This window comes from Poromitra crassiceps (genome assembly GCF_964638095.1).
Source record: "Poromitra crassiceps genome assembly, chromosome: 22".
In the NCBI taxonomy this organism is placed as follows: domain Eukaryota; kingdom Metazoa; phylum Chordata; class Actinopteri; order Beryciformes; family Melamphaidae; genus Poromitra; species Poromitra crassiceps.
Window position 1 is genome coordinate 6,009,279 of NC_139647.1, and position 15,552 is coordinate 6,024,830.

The 15,552-nt window shown below is 42.4% G+C and overlaps 1 protein-coding gene across 1 annotated transcript in view; it reads right to left on the minus strand.

Moving 5' to 3' along the window:
• The window catches only part of LOC310796122 (uncharacterized protein), a gene marked incomplete at both ends in the record, with an annotated part of 38,997 nt that overhangs the window by 8,184 nt on the left and 15,261 nt on the right, over positions 1 to 15,552 (minus strand). Inside the window, 20 exons of the mRNA XM_083658269.1 lie at positions 386 to 669; positions 2,594 to 2,671; positions 3,607 to 3,697; positions 5,353 to 5,529; positions 6,562 to 6,708; positions 7,571 to 7,603; positions 8,578 to 8,622; positions 11,570 to 11,605; positions 11,691 to 11,762; positions 11,933 to 11,986; positions 12,079 to 12,132; positions 12,220 to 12,273; positions 12,900 to 12,944; positions 13,063 to 13,116; positions 13,601 to 13,654; positions 13,742 to 13,795; positions 13,883 to 13,936; positions 14,064 to 14,117; positions 14,194 to 14,247; positions 14,340 to 14,393. Coding sequence (XP_083514395.1) covers positions 386 to 669; positions 2,594 to 2,671; positions 3,607 to 3,697; positions 5,353 to 5,529; positions 6,562 to 6,708; positions 7,571 to 7,603; positions 8,578 to 8,622; positions 11,570 to 11,605; positions 11,691 to 11,762; positions 11,933 to 11,986; positions 12,079 to 12,132; positions 12,220 to 12,273; positions 12,900 to 12,944; positions 13,063 to 13,116; positions 13,601 to 13,654; positions 13,742 to 13,795; positions 13,883 to 13,936; positions 14,064 to 14,117; positions 14,194 to 14,247; positions 14,340 to 14,393 — 1,548 coding nt within the window. The remainder of the gene's footprint in view (positions 1 to 385; positions 670 to 2,593; positions 2,672 to 3,606; positions 3,698 to 5,352; positions 5,530 to 6,561; positions 6,709 to 7,570; positions 7,604 to 8,577; positions 8,623 to 11,569; positions 11,606 to 11,690; positions 11,763 to 11,932; positions 11,987 to 12,078; positions 12,133 to 12,219; positions 12,274 to 12,899; positions 12,945 to 13,062; positions 13,117 to 13,600; positions 13,655 to 13,741; positions 13,796 to 13,882; positions 13,937 to 14,063; positions 14,118 to 14,193; positions 14,248 to 14,339; positions 14,394 to 15,552) is intronic.

Consider the following 15,552-nt stretch of genomic DNA (forward strand, 5'->3'; position numbering starts at 1 on the left):
CTCGGACTGATCATGTGAGATCATTTTAAATAAAACTATCAAATAAAGACGGTGTTTTTCTTTTTTACAAATGCATGCTGTGTCACTCAGCGCTCTCCTTCAACTGAACTTCAATGTAAGTGTTGCGTGTGGTGAATCGAGTTCAATGTTCCCAGAAGTTCAAACATTTGTGTCTCTTCAGGTTTCAGTTGGAATGCATATTTACATATTTCAAATCAATTTATTTGATCTCAAATTTGAACATAAACATATTAACAAAAAACAATCCTACATCATTTTACTCCGCATAAGCACAATCTTCAAATCACTGTCCATGTAGGGCTGATTTTGTCAAAAGTTCCAATTTTTCCCCTCTCTACGGGCGACCCCTAGACCTCTGGGTTGCCCTCTGGGGTGGCCTCTGGGGTGCTCTCTGGGGAGCTCTCTCGGGTGCTCTCTCGGATGCTCTCTCGGGTGCTCTTTGGGATGCCGGGCGACTCCTCGCCCTCAGGGGTGGGGGCTGAGTTGTTGGATTGGCGGAGTTGAGCAGCTGGCACCCAGAGGTCAAACAGGTACCTGGGACCCCTCTAAGACCTGCATGGCCCCGGAGTCCTGGCCTGCCGACATGTCCCCTCTCACCCTCCTTCCCTGGTTGGCCGTTAAAGACTCTCCCAAGACGTCCACGCTGACCTGGTGATAGAGGGTCAAATAAGTGTGACGGTCAGATCCCGTCAGCAGGACAAATGTCAATTCATTAGTAACAGCGGACAAATTATGTTATGCGATGACATCATTTATAGGAGTGCAATTGGCTACTTTGACTGTCAATCATAGTAGGCGGGGTGTAGGATGTTTGAGCTGTCATGATAGGCTGACCATGTAGCTGTAGGGATGTCATTTTCCCCTGGAAAACGGAGAAGTGAAAGGACTTCAGCATTGCCAAGTGTACGATAATGATCATATTTGTACGATAATTTTGCCCTCTGTACGATGTATAGATCAATAATGCCAAAATTCCCATAATGTACGATAATTTGATCATTTTGTGACACTGTAATCAACATACTAATATGGATCCTATGCTTTTTTTGTCGACGGATTGAGACGAGCATTTGTGGAATATTGGTGCGTCAACAGCCACATACGGACTCAGTATTGAGGATAATCCACTTTACTGGATTTACCAGTGGGACAATCTATTTATTGTGGACCATTTTTCTGAGGTAGACTCTACTTCCTCTGACCTTTTTGGAAGTCCTTCATTCATGTGGAGGCAATGGCCCCACGCAGCACAGCTCACCAGGTGGAGGTGGAGCTTCACCAGAGAGCAGCACAGCTCACCAGGTGGAGGTGGCGCTTCACCAGAGAGCAGCACAGCTCACCAGGTGGAGGTGGAGCTTCACCAGAGAGCAGCACAGCTCACCAGGTGGAGGTGGAGCTTCACCAGAGAACAGCACAGCTCACCAGGTGGAGGTGGAGCTTCACCAGAGAGAGCAGCACAGCTCACCAGGTGGAGGTGGAGCTTCACCAGAGAGAGCAGCACAGCTCACCAGGTGGAGGTGGAGCTTCACCAGAGAGCAGCACAGCTCACCAGGTGGAGGTGGAGGGGCTTCACCAGAGAGAGCAGCACAGCTCACCAGGTGGATGGAGGGGCTTCACCAGAGAGCGAGACCAGGCCAGGTGCAGCTGGTCAACGGGGGTCAGTTGACGCCGTTAACCAGCCCAGAGGGACAGTGGCTACCCGAAGCGGACGACCATACCCGCAGGCGCAGTGAGTCACTCTGGACTCTTTGCGCAACACACTGTAATGCTAACGTTGTTCATGGCCGTTCAAACAAGTCCAATTAATAGTTATAGCGAAGGAGTCGAGATGTGTTGGAGAAAGTTAGTGAAAGCTTCAATGTTAAATGACACCCTAGACAACGGCGCTAAATGAATGATGATTCTTCAGTTAAAAACATTCGACTGTAACATAAATGTTTAGTCTTCATGTCTCCAAGTCTGCCCTCTTCCTGTATTAGCGTAAGTCGGTTTTTTATGGACACCAAGTACAGTAGACTGCAAAGAAAATACATCTCTTTTGGCAAATTATATGCTCCTCTTAAAGGGCCATTTTGCTGAATCTCAACCAGCTTTGTATCATGACCACATCAGCAGTATTTATGCAAATGAACAGTGTTTAACTTCCCTCCATCTTGCCTGGACAGAGTGCTCCCCGTTCATTCACAGAACTTCCTGGTCAAAATGATGTCATAATGATGTCATTTGTATCAGTTTTGCCATGGTGTCACTGTTAGTATCACTATCATTACTCAGAGTTACTTGGATGGAGGAAAGTTCAACATTGTTCATTTGCATATTTTGTAATGACACAAAGCAGTTTGAAAATCGGGATAGTGGCCCTTTAAGCGAGCTCCTCCCTCCTTTCCCGTGATGTCATGCCTCCACTGATGACGCTGAGTTCAAACAATGTCGTGTAAAACGATGCAAAAGTCCAGATGTGGCTACTGATGATGGATGGCTTATGATAATAAGCAACAAATCAACAGCTGGTTCAATTCTCATTCAGCTCAGACATCAAACAGCGGTAAGTGTGTTTCAAAGATGATGTTACCTTGTGCTCCCTGGTCTCCCATGTAGCCAGGTAGGCCATGGCCCTTGGCTCCTTTATCCCCTGGCTCTGCTCTGTCACCTGGAAGCCAGACACACCGTTGCTCTTTTTAGCAGGAAGGACAACAGAAAGGCCCGTCTCTGCCTCTGGGCCTGAGCTGGTACTCAGCTAGAACATGCTGTCCATGTTGTTTAACCCATTGATGCCTGATGCAGCATTTGTGTGTGTATCCCTTTAAGACCGCGAACCGCGTTAACGCGGTTCGCGGTCTTAAAGGGATACGCACACAAATGAGGGATATACACGCAAATGCTGCATCAGGCATCAATGGGTTAAAGACCATATGTGTTACTGAGATCATTGTTAAATAAACATTTTAAATACCTTGTGACTATTCTGCAATTTCATTGGCTTGGCACATGAATGTACCGTATGTATGACATCATGCTAAGCCCTCTAATAATAAATTAAATAATAATAATAATAATAACATAAAAATGTACATGTTATCAACATACAGTTTTACAGGGTTAGTGTATAATGGTTGATTTAGTACAGTACGACTGCAGTTTTTCACAATGTATTTCTGTCACAATAAGAGCGAGTCATGATGTATGTTATTTCCAAATGAAGCATCGCTGAATACAAGTTTTGATAAAAAGCTATGGCAGAACTACATTTAGTAGGGGCGTAACTGTTGATCAAATTCACGGTTCAGTTCGATATGACACAGAGGGTGTCACATGCCAGAGAAATTTCCTTCATTTTAATTTGTTATTTATTTGTTATTTTTTATTTTTTTATTTTATTATATTCACAGTCTAGTTTAAAGTTGTATTTCAATTTATGACCATGTTTTTTAACACCTTTGGTCTCAGTTGTAGTTCACCATGCTATCCTTGTAGACTTGCCCTGTTCAGCAGTGGAAGATTTGCCTCGTACCTCGTACCTAAACGCTTCAATAGGAATACTATTGTTACACCTCTCTAACATTTAGTCAAGTTTGTGTTTCAAACCTATTTGTCCTTGTTTGCCAAGATCTCCAGCTTCTCCATAGAATCCTGGTTGGCCCACTTCTCCATCAACGCCATCGATGCCAGCGTCGCCCTGGCAACGACACAAACGGGTTCATTAGATCGTTCATCGCTTGTGTGTTTTCAGCTTCAAAGTTGCAATGTTCTTCTCTTCGGCGCTCTTGTCAAGCAACAGATGAAGGTGCCATTCAACACTGAGCGCTCTGTACACAAAGACTGAGAGGAAATGAGATGTGGTCTGCTAATCAGTCATATTCTGCTGGGAAAACACGCCACGGTTACTATACTACATGTTGGTCAGGTATGAGGTCAGAACATGAAGTTTAACAGCCATAATCTAATGTAGTGGAATATTGTTTTTATATATTCATGGCTTCAGGAACATTTATCAGAGAGTGTGATTAAAGAAGTTGTGGAACATGAATGGGTTTCTGCGATGTATAATAAATGTGGAAAAGGGTTCCCAGTCCAAAGGATAGCCTTGATACTCTCCAAAAAGTGTTGAGCGCAGGGCGAGTGCCTCGTCTGTGACTTCTTATTTGTCCTCATGGAGACGTGGAAAATGGGAATGTTTTCATTCCGAGACATTCTGCCAAATACTTGAGCTCTCTTAGTGCTGCAGGCCAGGCTCTTGAGATGTGTGTGCAGCTCTCGCTAAGGCCATGTTCACATTACAGGCAAATCTGATTTGCTGATAAAGTCATTAATCATCATTATCTTGATTGGTTTCCCAAATCTGATTTGGGAGTGTGTCCGTACTCCGTACTGCCACAAATCTGATTCTCAAGTCGGATCTGTGTGTCCAGACCTAAACAGCCTATGTGCATGGGTTGCTATGGTAACGACGTGGGCGTCAGTAAATACGTACGTTGGTGACGTGGTTTTCCTGCGCAGAAGCATTTGATGACGAGTTGCGAGTGACGTTCAAATCAGATTCGGTGGATCTGGGCGTCCGCACTGAAGTCACTTCAGTCGAAAGCACATTGGAAACTACCCCCATATGTGGTTTGGGACAAGTGACACAAATCAGACTTGGAGCGTCCAGACTCATAAAACCAATCTGGATAAAGTCATTAATAGGTCACTAAAGTTCACAAATCAGATTTGGCCTCCTAGTCTGAACATGGCCTTAGTGCAGGCCAGGCTCTTGAGATGTGTGTTCATCTTACTGAGCCAGGCAGACACAGATGAACAATGTATGGGGAATGTCCTTCAGCAGTGTGTCTGAACTCAAGCTCTAGACACATGTCAAATAATGATTCAATTAATAATTGTCTAATGATGTCCCATGCGTGTCTGTGGACTGATGAAGCTATACCATGAAAACTATTCTGTAACACTTTCTATGAAGCTCATAATCTATATCTATAATGCATTATGAGTACATTCATAAAACATTATAATGCATTTATAAGGCTTTATAAAACTCATTAGTCATTATACATGTTTATAGTCATGCATGGCAACTTATAACAAGGGTTATAAAAAGTATATCTCCATGCCAAAGTGACAACAGTCAGTGTTTGTCATGCATGATTATAAACATTTATAACAAGTTTTCTAAAGCCGTATAAATTATAAAATAATAAATTAATAAATATATATTATTATATCATATTAATATAAATTATAATCTCTTATGAATGTGCTCATAATGCATTATAGACTTGACCTTCACAGAAAATGTTATCAGATCTTATCAATCAATAGTCTAACTTTGATACTCACAAGAGGGCCAGGCGGTCCATTCTGTCCCGGGGGACCAGGGGCACCCATGGGCACGTCCCCATAGAGGGGACAGACAGCAGCACATGTCCTCTTCACTGAGTTGGCAAACTTGGACATCTGCTCCAGCACCACTCGCTTACACACCTCAATCACGTGCTGCGCGGGGAGCGTCGGGCCCTGTGCAACAAATCATTAGCACATCCATCAGTGGAGGCGAGCCAGCTCTGGGACATGTCCTGTGCATACAGGACAGATCACGCTCAGCTATTGGCTACCTCAGAGAGGAAATGCACTGAACAGTGGACAAACGCAGCCAATTATGTCCTTAGGCTCATTATGGATTTATAGTCGTACTCAATTAAAGTCTTGCTGTGAGTCACGACTAACTACAGGCTAATGAGAAACCATTTAAAAGCATTCTTGACACCCCAGTTGTTCCTGGAGATGAAGCACCAATAGAGTAGAGATGCAGGAGGAAGCTTTGCTGTGTGTGATCTAATTTACCTGGAGATGAAGCACCAATTACAGTAGAGATGTAGGAGGAAGCTTTGCTGTGTGTGATCTAATTTACCTGTAGATGAAGCACCAATTACAGTAGAGATGTAGGAGGAAGCTTTGCTGTATGTGATCTAATTTACCTGGAGATGCTCACCAATTACAGTAGAGATGCAGGAGGAAGCTTTGCTGTGTGTGATCTAATTTACCTGGAGATGAAGCACCAATTACAGTAGAGATGCAGGAGGAAGCTTTGCTGTATGTGATCTAATTTACCTGGAGATGATCACCAATTACAGTAGAGATGTAGGAGGAAGCTTTGCTGTGTGTGATCTAATTTACCTGGAGATGAAGCACCAATTACAGTAGAGATGCAGGAGGAAGCTTTGCTGTATGTGATCTAATTTACCTGGAGATGAAGCACCAATTACAGTAGAGATGTAGGAGGAAGCTTTTGAAGCAATGTTTGCACACCATGTACTAAGATGATTACAGCAAGCACTATCAAATAAATGTATAATAATTACATGTATAATGATCCAAATGTGTAATTACATTTGGAGTATTTGGAGCAGCCGGCGCACTCTCACTGGTGTGTTGTAGGCAGAGGTGACAAAAAGGAAAACTTGTACCATATTTCTCAAATTCTTATTCAGGTATTCTTACACAGGTATTCAGTTATTCTTATCCAAGTATTTAGTGAATTGTGCGTACCGGTGGGCCTGGGGGCCCCTGGAAACCGTCTGGTCCTCCTTCACCTCGAACCCCCTTGACTCCAACAGGACCAGAGCGTCCACCTGTGCCCGCGGGGCCGCGCTGTCCCCGTACTCCCAGAGGTCCCTGCGCACCTCGGTCTCCAACCTACAGCGCAGGTAACATCATCAGCAGTGACTAGATCCACTATACGCCCTATATTTCCCATGCAGCCAAAGCAGCCATTCTGTGTCAAAAATGCAGGAAGTAACACGATATAAAAGATAAGCTCATGCTGTTGACCTAAATTGTACAATTTATATCAACACCCAATTCATACAGTCAAACAATGTGACCAAGGGCAATCATGCCTTTGCAGTCTGGGTCAACAGCTAATACCTGTTGAGATTAGCTCTGCTAATTCTGTCACTGCTTTTAAATCCCTTCTTAAAACATAATTTTTCAGAAAAGCTTTTATGTCAGTATGACTGGTTTTATTCTACGGTTTCCTATGCATTGTTTTGTGCATTATTATTGTTTATTGCTCTTTACCCTTAAGAAAAGTGCTATTCAAATAAAGTTGATTATTATTATTATTATTATTAATAATAATAATAATAATAATAATAATAATAATAATAATAATAATAATAATAATAATAATAATAATAAAGCTAGCCAGTTAAAATTCAATTAACTAATGGTAGCTAATTATTACCTGACTGACAATAGGAAATTCAAAAAAAGAGTATGAAACATCTACTAAAACCTAAGTGAAAGGATTGGATCAGTAGTCTTGAAGTGTTAGTTTAGAGTCAAGAGATTCAACATGTTTATTGTGTTAAGTACACCCATGTGAAATTCTTAGGCCGGGAGGCTCCATAGGACATAAGACAAGGTGCAAAAAGCAACAATATATAAATATGAAACACAAAGAAACACTTATAATGTATATCATCTTATAACAAGAAGGATCCAATTTGTTCTCTGCCAGTGTATGAAGCTCTGACATAACAAAAGCACACCTCACCTGTCCTATTTTTCCTTTCTTCCCTTTTTCTCCCTTTAAAAAAATAAACAAGTTGACAGTAAGTAGAGTCAAAACACATCGTTAGGTACAGGAAGTAGAGTCAAAACACAGCATTAGGGTATAATGATACAGGAAGTAGAGTCAAAACACAGCATTAGGGTATAATGATACAGGAAGTAGAGTCAAAACACATCATTAGGGTATAATGATACAGGAAGTAGAGTCAAAACACATCATTAGGGTATAATGATACAGGAAGTAGAGTCAAAACACATCGTTAGGGTATAATGATACAGGAAGTAGAGTCAAAACACATCATTAGGGTATAATGATACAGGAAGTAGAGTCAAAACACAGCATTAGGGTATAATGATACAGTAAGTAGAGTCAAAACACATCGTTAGGTACAGGAAGTAGAGTCAAAACACATCATTAGGGTATAATGATGCAGTAAGTAGAGTCAAAACACATCGATAGGGTATAATGATACAGGAAGTAGAGTCAAAACACATCATTAGGGTATAATGATGCAGGAAGTAGAGTCAAAACACATCATTAGGGTATAATGATACAGGAATTAGAGTCAAAACACTTAGGGTATAATGATGCAGTAAGTAGAGTCAAAACACATCGTTAGGGTATAATGATACAGGAAGTAGAGTCAAAACACATCGTTAGGGTATAATGATACAGGAAGTAGAGTCAAAACACATCGTTAGGGTATAATGATACAGGAAGTAGAGTCAAAACACATCGTTAGGGTATAATGATACAGGAAGTAGAGTCAAAACACATCGTTAGGGTATAATGATACAGGAAGTAGAGTCAAAAACACATCATTAGGGTATAATGATACAGGAAGTAGAGTCAAAACACATCATTAGGGTATAATGATACAGGAAGTAGAGTCAAAACACATCATTAGGGTATAATGATACAGGAAGTAGAGTCAAAACACATCATTAGGGTATAATGACGAATAGATGAACCATTTAAAGCCAAAATACCTTTCCAGCTTTAACACCTTGGATTCCCTGGATCCCTGTGTCTCCCTGTACAAGGACATTGAAACAAAATAAGTAATTCGTGACTAGGGGATATTTGATGTAGTATTAAAGGGTAAGGTCTCAAATACAAATACAAATAGATACAGTTTATTTTTAGAAACCAGTTGTGGACATTAAACTTTACTGGTTTACTGGTTTCTAAAATTTGATTAATCATATCATGATCATGAATCTCATATAGAGAGATTCATGATCAAAGTCAGGTTGTCCAAGTCAACCAGCCCCAACACAGGTTTGTTTGTCACACATGATGAGGTTGGGTGGCACAGTGTTGAAATGACACCAATGACACCCCCGATAGAAACAAGGTAAACATTCAATTCAAACAAGGGCCAGAAAACATGAACATCCAATAGGAAATAAATTTGAGTTTAAACCACTTTTCCAAACGGGTAATGGCATAAAAATAAAATCCAAAACATTTCCAGGACTGGAAAACAAATTCTATAACTTTTCCAGGAGTTTCATGCCTGTGGGAACACTGGGTGCAGCGCTTCATTACGCCAGGAAATGTGTTATATTGTAGATTGCTGAGATACGGTAATAAGAAAGCTGTGGTTTGTGGCAGAGTAACACAACTGGAAGCGCTCTACTGAGTCACAATAAGGAATAGCACACTGATTTTGTGGAACTTTCCATGCCAGGGAAATAACATTTAGCCTTTTCCACTATTTCCAATTAATTCTCTATCAAATATTGTAGAAAGGGAAATCTCCACTCTGCCACTTCTGGCACTGTGAGGCAGTTGTAAATGATACTAGTACACATTTAAGCGGTTTTCGACACAGCACATTCTTTGAAATTATTTTTGATTATTTTTAGAAATAATTTGTCTTCCACTTTAAAACAAATCAATAGCAGCTCTATACTCCAAATGTGGGTTATTTTTAATCAGTTTTGTTTGCATTATAGCATGCCGCAAAAACATAACCAGCCGAAATTAGATTTGACCGTGTAATCGGCACAGTAATAATGAGGGTTCCTATAGGAAGATTTGTCCATGTAATCGGCACAGTAATAATGAGGGTTCCTATAGGAAGATTTGTCCATGTAATCGGCACAGTAATAATGAATGTTCCTATAGGAAGATTTGTCCATGTAATCGGCACAGTAATAATGAATGTTCCTATAGGAAGATTTGTCCATGTAATCGGCACAGTAATAATGAGGGTTCCTATAGGAAGATTTGTCCATGTAATCAGCACAGTAATAATGAGGCTTCCTATAGGAACATTTGACTGTGTAATCGGCACAGTAATAATGAGGGTTCCTATAGGAAGATTTGTCCATGTAATCGGCACAGTAATAATGAGGGTTCCTATAGGAAGATTTGTCCATGTAATCGGCACAGTAATAATGAATGTTCCTATAGGAAGATTTGTCCATGTAATCGGCACACTAATAATGAGGGTTACTATAGGAAGATTTGTCCATGTAATCGGCACACTAATAATGAGGGTTCCTATAGGAAGATTTGACCGTGTAATCGGCACAGTAATAATGAGGGTTCCTATAGGAAGATTTGACCGTGTAATCGGCACAGTAATAATGAGGGTTCCTATAGGAAGATTTGACCGTGTAATCGGCACAGTAATAATGAGGGTTCCTATAGGAAGATTTGACCGTGTAATCAGCACAGTAATAATGAGGGTTCCTATAGGAAGATTTGACCGTGTAATCGGCACAGTAATAATGAGGGTTCCTATAGGAAGATTTGACCGTGTAATCGGCACAGTAATAATGAGGGTTCCTATAGGAAGATTTGACCGTGTAATCAGCACAGTAATAATGAGGGTTCCTATAGGAAGATTTGACCGTGTAATCAGCACAGTAATAATGAGGGTTCCTATAGGAAGATTTGACCGTGTAATCAGCACAGTAATAATGAGGGTTCCTATAGGAAGATTTGACCGTGTAATCGGCACAGTAATAATGAGGGTTCCTATAGGAAGATTTGACCGTGTAATCGGCACAGTAATAATGAGGGTTCCTATAGGAAGATTTGACCGTGTAATCGGCACAGTAATAATGAGGGTTCCTATAGGAAGATTTGACCGTGTAATCAGCACAGTAATAATGAGGGTTCCTATAGGAAGATTTGTCTGTGTAATCAGCACAGTAATAATGAGGGTTCCTATAGGAAGATTTGTCTGTGTAATCAGCACAGTAATAATGAGGGTTCCTATAGGAAGATTTGTCTGTGTAATCGGCACAGTAATAATGGGGTATCCTATAAACACCAAGAGCAGGTCCTCCAGGGGGCTTTAGCACTCATTTTGACCTCCAGTCCAGATGGGAGAATAGGATCCACTGAGCTAATAAGCTCTGGGTTCAGCCGTGACAGAATCAAAGGGGCGAGCCACCCTGGAGACCGAGGTGAATTATCCAATTGTTTGCTCTGCCTCTTCATATGGCTTTGATGACAGATGAGGCTGAGGCAGTGAGTTACAGGAGAAGCATGCTGACAAGCCTGCTGTGGTCATCTGACCCTACCAACATGTTAGTGAGCAGAGATGTAAAGAATGGATTTGATCACGTGTATCTTCTGTTAGGATCTTGGATAACCAGTTGGTAGTTTGAGGATTTCATTCGACCGTCAAGTTGTTAACTCAACTTTTTGCCATTCAAACATAAGGCAATTGGGAAAACCTCCTTTTGGGAATGTTTCTTTAAATCCTAAATAATGTTTTGTTCTTTGAGCCTGTAAATACTGTTAGAATTGCTGATCATGGCATCAAATATTTTCACTATGGACGGTTTTCAAGGAATTGTGTTGCTAGGTAACTGTCCTGTCAGTCAGTTACTGTACTAGCAAACACTGCAGGAAGTAAGCTGGGGGAAATTTTGAATGTTTCCGTTGTCAAGTTGAAACCATCTATATGATCAAATTGTTTTCATGTTATATTTCTAACAGATCGTGGATAAGAATTACCTTGGGTCCTGGTCTGCCGGGCAAGCCCACATGTCCCTGTGTAGAGAGGACATGCTTCAGTGGGTTGAAGATAATTAACTTGTATTTCAAAGAGTTTAGGAAATGCATCTGGAACACTCACAGTGGGTCCTGGGGGCCCGATAAATCCGGGTCTTCCTGGCTTTGCTGCAGAACCTTTGTAACCCCTTGGACCCTAGGGGAATAAAACATTTATTAAACCTACCTGAAGGCCTAGTTTATTCTCTGTACACTGTCATTTTCCTTTAAGATGGCAAACTACTTTACGTACACAGCTCTTTAAAATCTATTATGTGCTCGTCTTCAGTGATAGCAATGCAATGAATGCCTGAAAAAGTGACGTACGGTTCGGCCTTGAGGACCCATTTCTCCTGGTGGCCCCAGGACACCTTTCTCTCCCTGTTGAAGATCAAGTCACACACCAACAAATTAGTCTGCCAGAGACAATACAATTGTATATGTATTTATAAAAGCTATGATCCGCATGTCACCTTTGATCCAATTTGGCCACCTCTTCCCCCAGGGCCCTGTGGTCCTTGATATGCCTGTGTGGAATCGATGACATTTATAGATACAAATATATTGCTTCCAATCTTCAATCTAAAGATATTAATATGATCAGCATACAGTACCTCTACTCCTGGGTCCCCGTCTCTGCCTATGAAACCAGGATCTCCAATAATTCCCTAGAGAAAAGCTGTCATTAGTATAAAGCAGGCACATTATTCTTCTGAGCAGTGAGGTATGAAGCTGCAGAGGAGTCAGTAGTGAGCAGTGAGGTGTGAAGTTGCAGAGGAGTCAGTAGTGAGCAGTGAGGTGTGAAGCTGCAGAGGAGACAATAGTGAGCAGTGAGGTGTGAAGCTGCAGAGGAGTCAGTAGTGAGCAGTGAGGTGTGAAGCTGCAGAGTAGTCAGTAGTGAACAGTGAGGTGTGAAGCTGCAGAAAAGTCAGTAGTGAGCAGTGAGGTGTGAAGTTGCAGAGGAGTCAGTAGTGATCAGTGAGGTGTGAAGCTGCGGAGTCAATAGTGAACAGTTAGGTGTCAGTAGTGAGCAGTGAGGTGTGAAGATGCAGAGGAGTCAATAGTGAGCAGTGAGGGGTGAAGTTGCAGAGTAGTCAGTAGTGAGCAGTGAGGTGTGAAGATGCAGATGAGTCAGTAGTGAGCAGTGAGGTGTGAAGCTGCAGATGAGTCAGTAGTGAGCAGTGAGGTGTGAAGCTGTAGAGGACTCAGTAGTGAACAGTGAGGTGTGAAGCTGCAGAGGACTCAGTAGTGAGCAGTGAGGTGTGAAGCTGTCGAGGAGGCAGTAATGAATCACCTTTATGCCAACGGTGCCAACTCCCCCCTTAGGTCCTTGAATCCCCTAGATTTCATAAGTTCAAACAATAAACACATTTATCACAAATGTATTTTGACTTTTAAATGCAACTAATGCCTATTATATCATTTCCAAATCATTGTGATGAATTTATGATACATACTGGTTTCCCCTTCTCTCCAGAAGCTCCTCTGTCTCCAGAGTCTCCCACGATACCCTGTCAAATCATGAAACTGTGTTAAGTTCCAGAAATCAAATTTTTTTAACTATAAGAGTTAAAGTCCATTCCTTAAATAATATAATTATGATACAATAATTATATAATATGGCGTCTAATGTCTACCAAAGAGCCTGCTTTTTGGATGACCGGTGGTACTTTGTTCTTCCTCCATATACAATCCACAGTAACGTCAGGTTATCGAGGCCATCGTGGGTCTTCTCTCAATGACTCAGCAGCTTATGTTGATATAGTTCAGGCTCTCAAATCTTCGCCAAAATCCAGCCACACGAACTAATGTTGTTTATGGAGACAGCACATATGCCAAAAACATAGTCCTATTCCACTGTTCCCTACCACATTAAAAATGATTTACTGGCTCTGTGTGCTTACATTTGGGGATTTCGAAGGTATAGCGGACGAGGAATTATTTTAGTATCTATATGGTAAAAACAGGCAAAGGGTGGACATATTTGGAACCCACCTGCTTCCCCTGGTGCCCTGAAGGCCCCTCTGCACCACGGGCCCCTTCTTCTCCCTATAAACGAAGCCATGATGGGTTTTAAATCACGCTCTCTAGATGAGAAGGTAACAGAGAGACTTTGGGGGGAGATGAAGCGAGTACCTTAACTCCTTGATACCCGGGGATCCCTTCGTATCCTCCTTCACCTGTAGCACCCTTCAGGGAGGAAGAACAGTTAGTACGACAGTAAGTACATCATTACTGGCAGTAGGGCTTACCACAGCGTCTGAAAGGTTAATTCACCACTTCTCCTGCATCCCCGGTCTCTCCAATGCCTCCAGATGGTCCTCGAACTCCCTTTAATTACAGTCAGAATGTCATTAACTCCTACATGAAACCCTCAGACTTATCTTTACAGCTATGCAACGACACAACAACAGCCTTTGCGTTGAATGTAGACACGTAGACACAACAGACTTTTTACCTTGTGGCCTCCTGCCCCTCTTAATCCTTTCAGTCCCTTGACTCCTCGGTCACCCTATTGACACAACATGTTATTAGCTCGGAGACGCAACATCACACAACAAGATGATAATCTGTGTTTGATGGATTACCACTCGACCGCGAAGTCCTCTCATTCCTTTCTCGCCTCTGATTCCCCCCTCGCCCTGACAACATGGGAGGTTTCATGAATGAGAAGGTCAACCAAACATCTGAGCTGGAACACATAGACAGGAGCATGTAGAGGCTGATCTCTTACCTTCAGGCCTGGTTCGCCAGTGTGACCATAGTCTCCTGTGTTCCCCATGATCCCCTGCAAGACACGTTTGGATTCATTACAGTCCAACTGTTTGTAAATCACCCGTCTTAAGGCAGTAGAGTATGAAAAACAAATACAGCAATTATTTAAGTTTCCAGTTCCCAGAAACACTCAGAGTAGATGTATCAGCCTAACAAATTATTATTATTTTATCCCATTTTCTCCCCAAATGTACTTGGCCAATTGCCCTTACTGTCCCGGTCGTTGCTCCACCCCCTTTGACGATCTTGGGAGAGCTGTAGACTAGCACGCGCTTCCTCTTGCATGGGCAGTCGCCAGCTGCTTCTTTTCACCTGACAGCGAGGAGTTTCACCGGCAGGACGTAGCGCGTGGGAGGATCACGCTATTCCCCCCAGCCACCCCCGCCCCGAACAGGTGCCCCGACCGACCAGAGGAGGCACTAGTGCAGCAACCAGGACTGATACGCCACCGGCTACCCACCCGCAGACACAGCCAATTGTGTCTGTAGGGACGTCTGACCAAGCCGGAAGTACCACTGCCGGGAATTGAACCCGCGTCTCCACGGTGGTAGGGGAGTGCTTTTACTTCGACATTACCCAGACGCCCCACCATAACACATTATGAAGAGTTTAGGTATGGCAGTCTTATTAAGAGTTTAGGTATGATGACAGTCTTATTAAGAGTTTAGGTATGATGACAGTCTTTATTAAGAGTTTAGGTATGATGACAGTCTTATTAAGAGTATAGGTATGACAGTCTTTATTAAGAGTTTAGGTATGACAGTCTTTATTAAGAGTTTAGGTATGATGACAGTCTTTTCTATTTCAATGAAGCAAGCAGAAAGTAGCAGTTTAAAGTCGAGGTGAACCCGTTCGTCATTTGCATCTGAGTCCGTTTCAGACTGAAAACAAATTGAGAGGCGGATCATATACGGTGTTGATTATTTGATTTGACAATTCTGAGGACTGGCTTTGGCATTGGCAGTGTTCCACCCCCAAATCGGGTGGGATTCAGCGTGTTGCCGTGCTACGCGAGTGGGATCCGCGGAGTACCAGGCAGCCAGGCTGCTTCTTGCGGAGCGAGCGGACAATCCGATGCATGGGTGCTGCCCGCCCGCCTGGAAACTCCGAGAGACGACCCCTGACAGCCAGGGAGGCTGTCAGGCTCGGAGGTGCACGCCATTATCGTTATA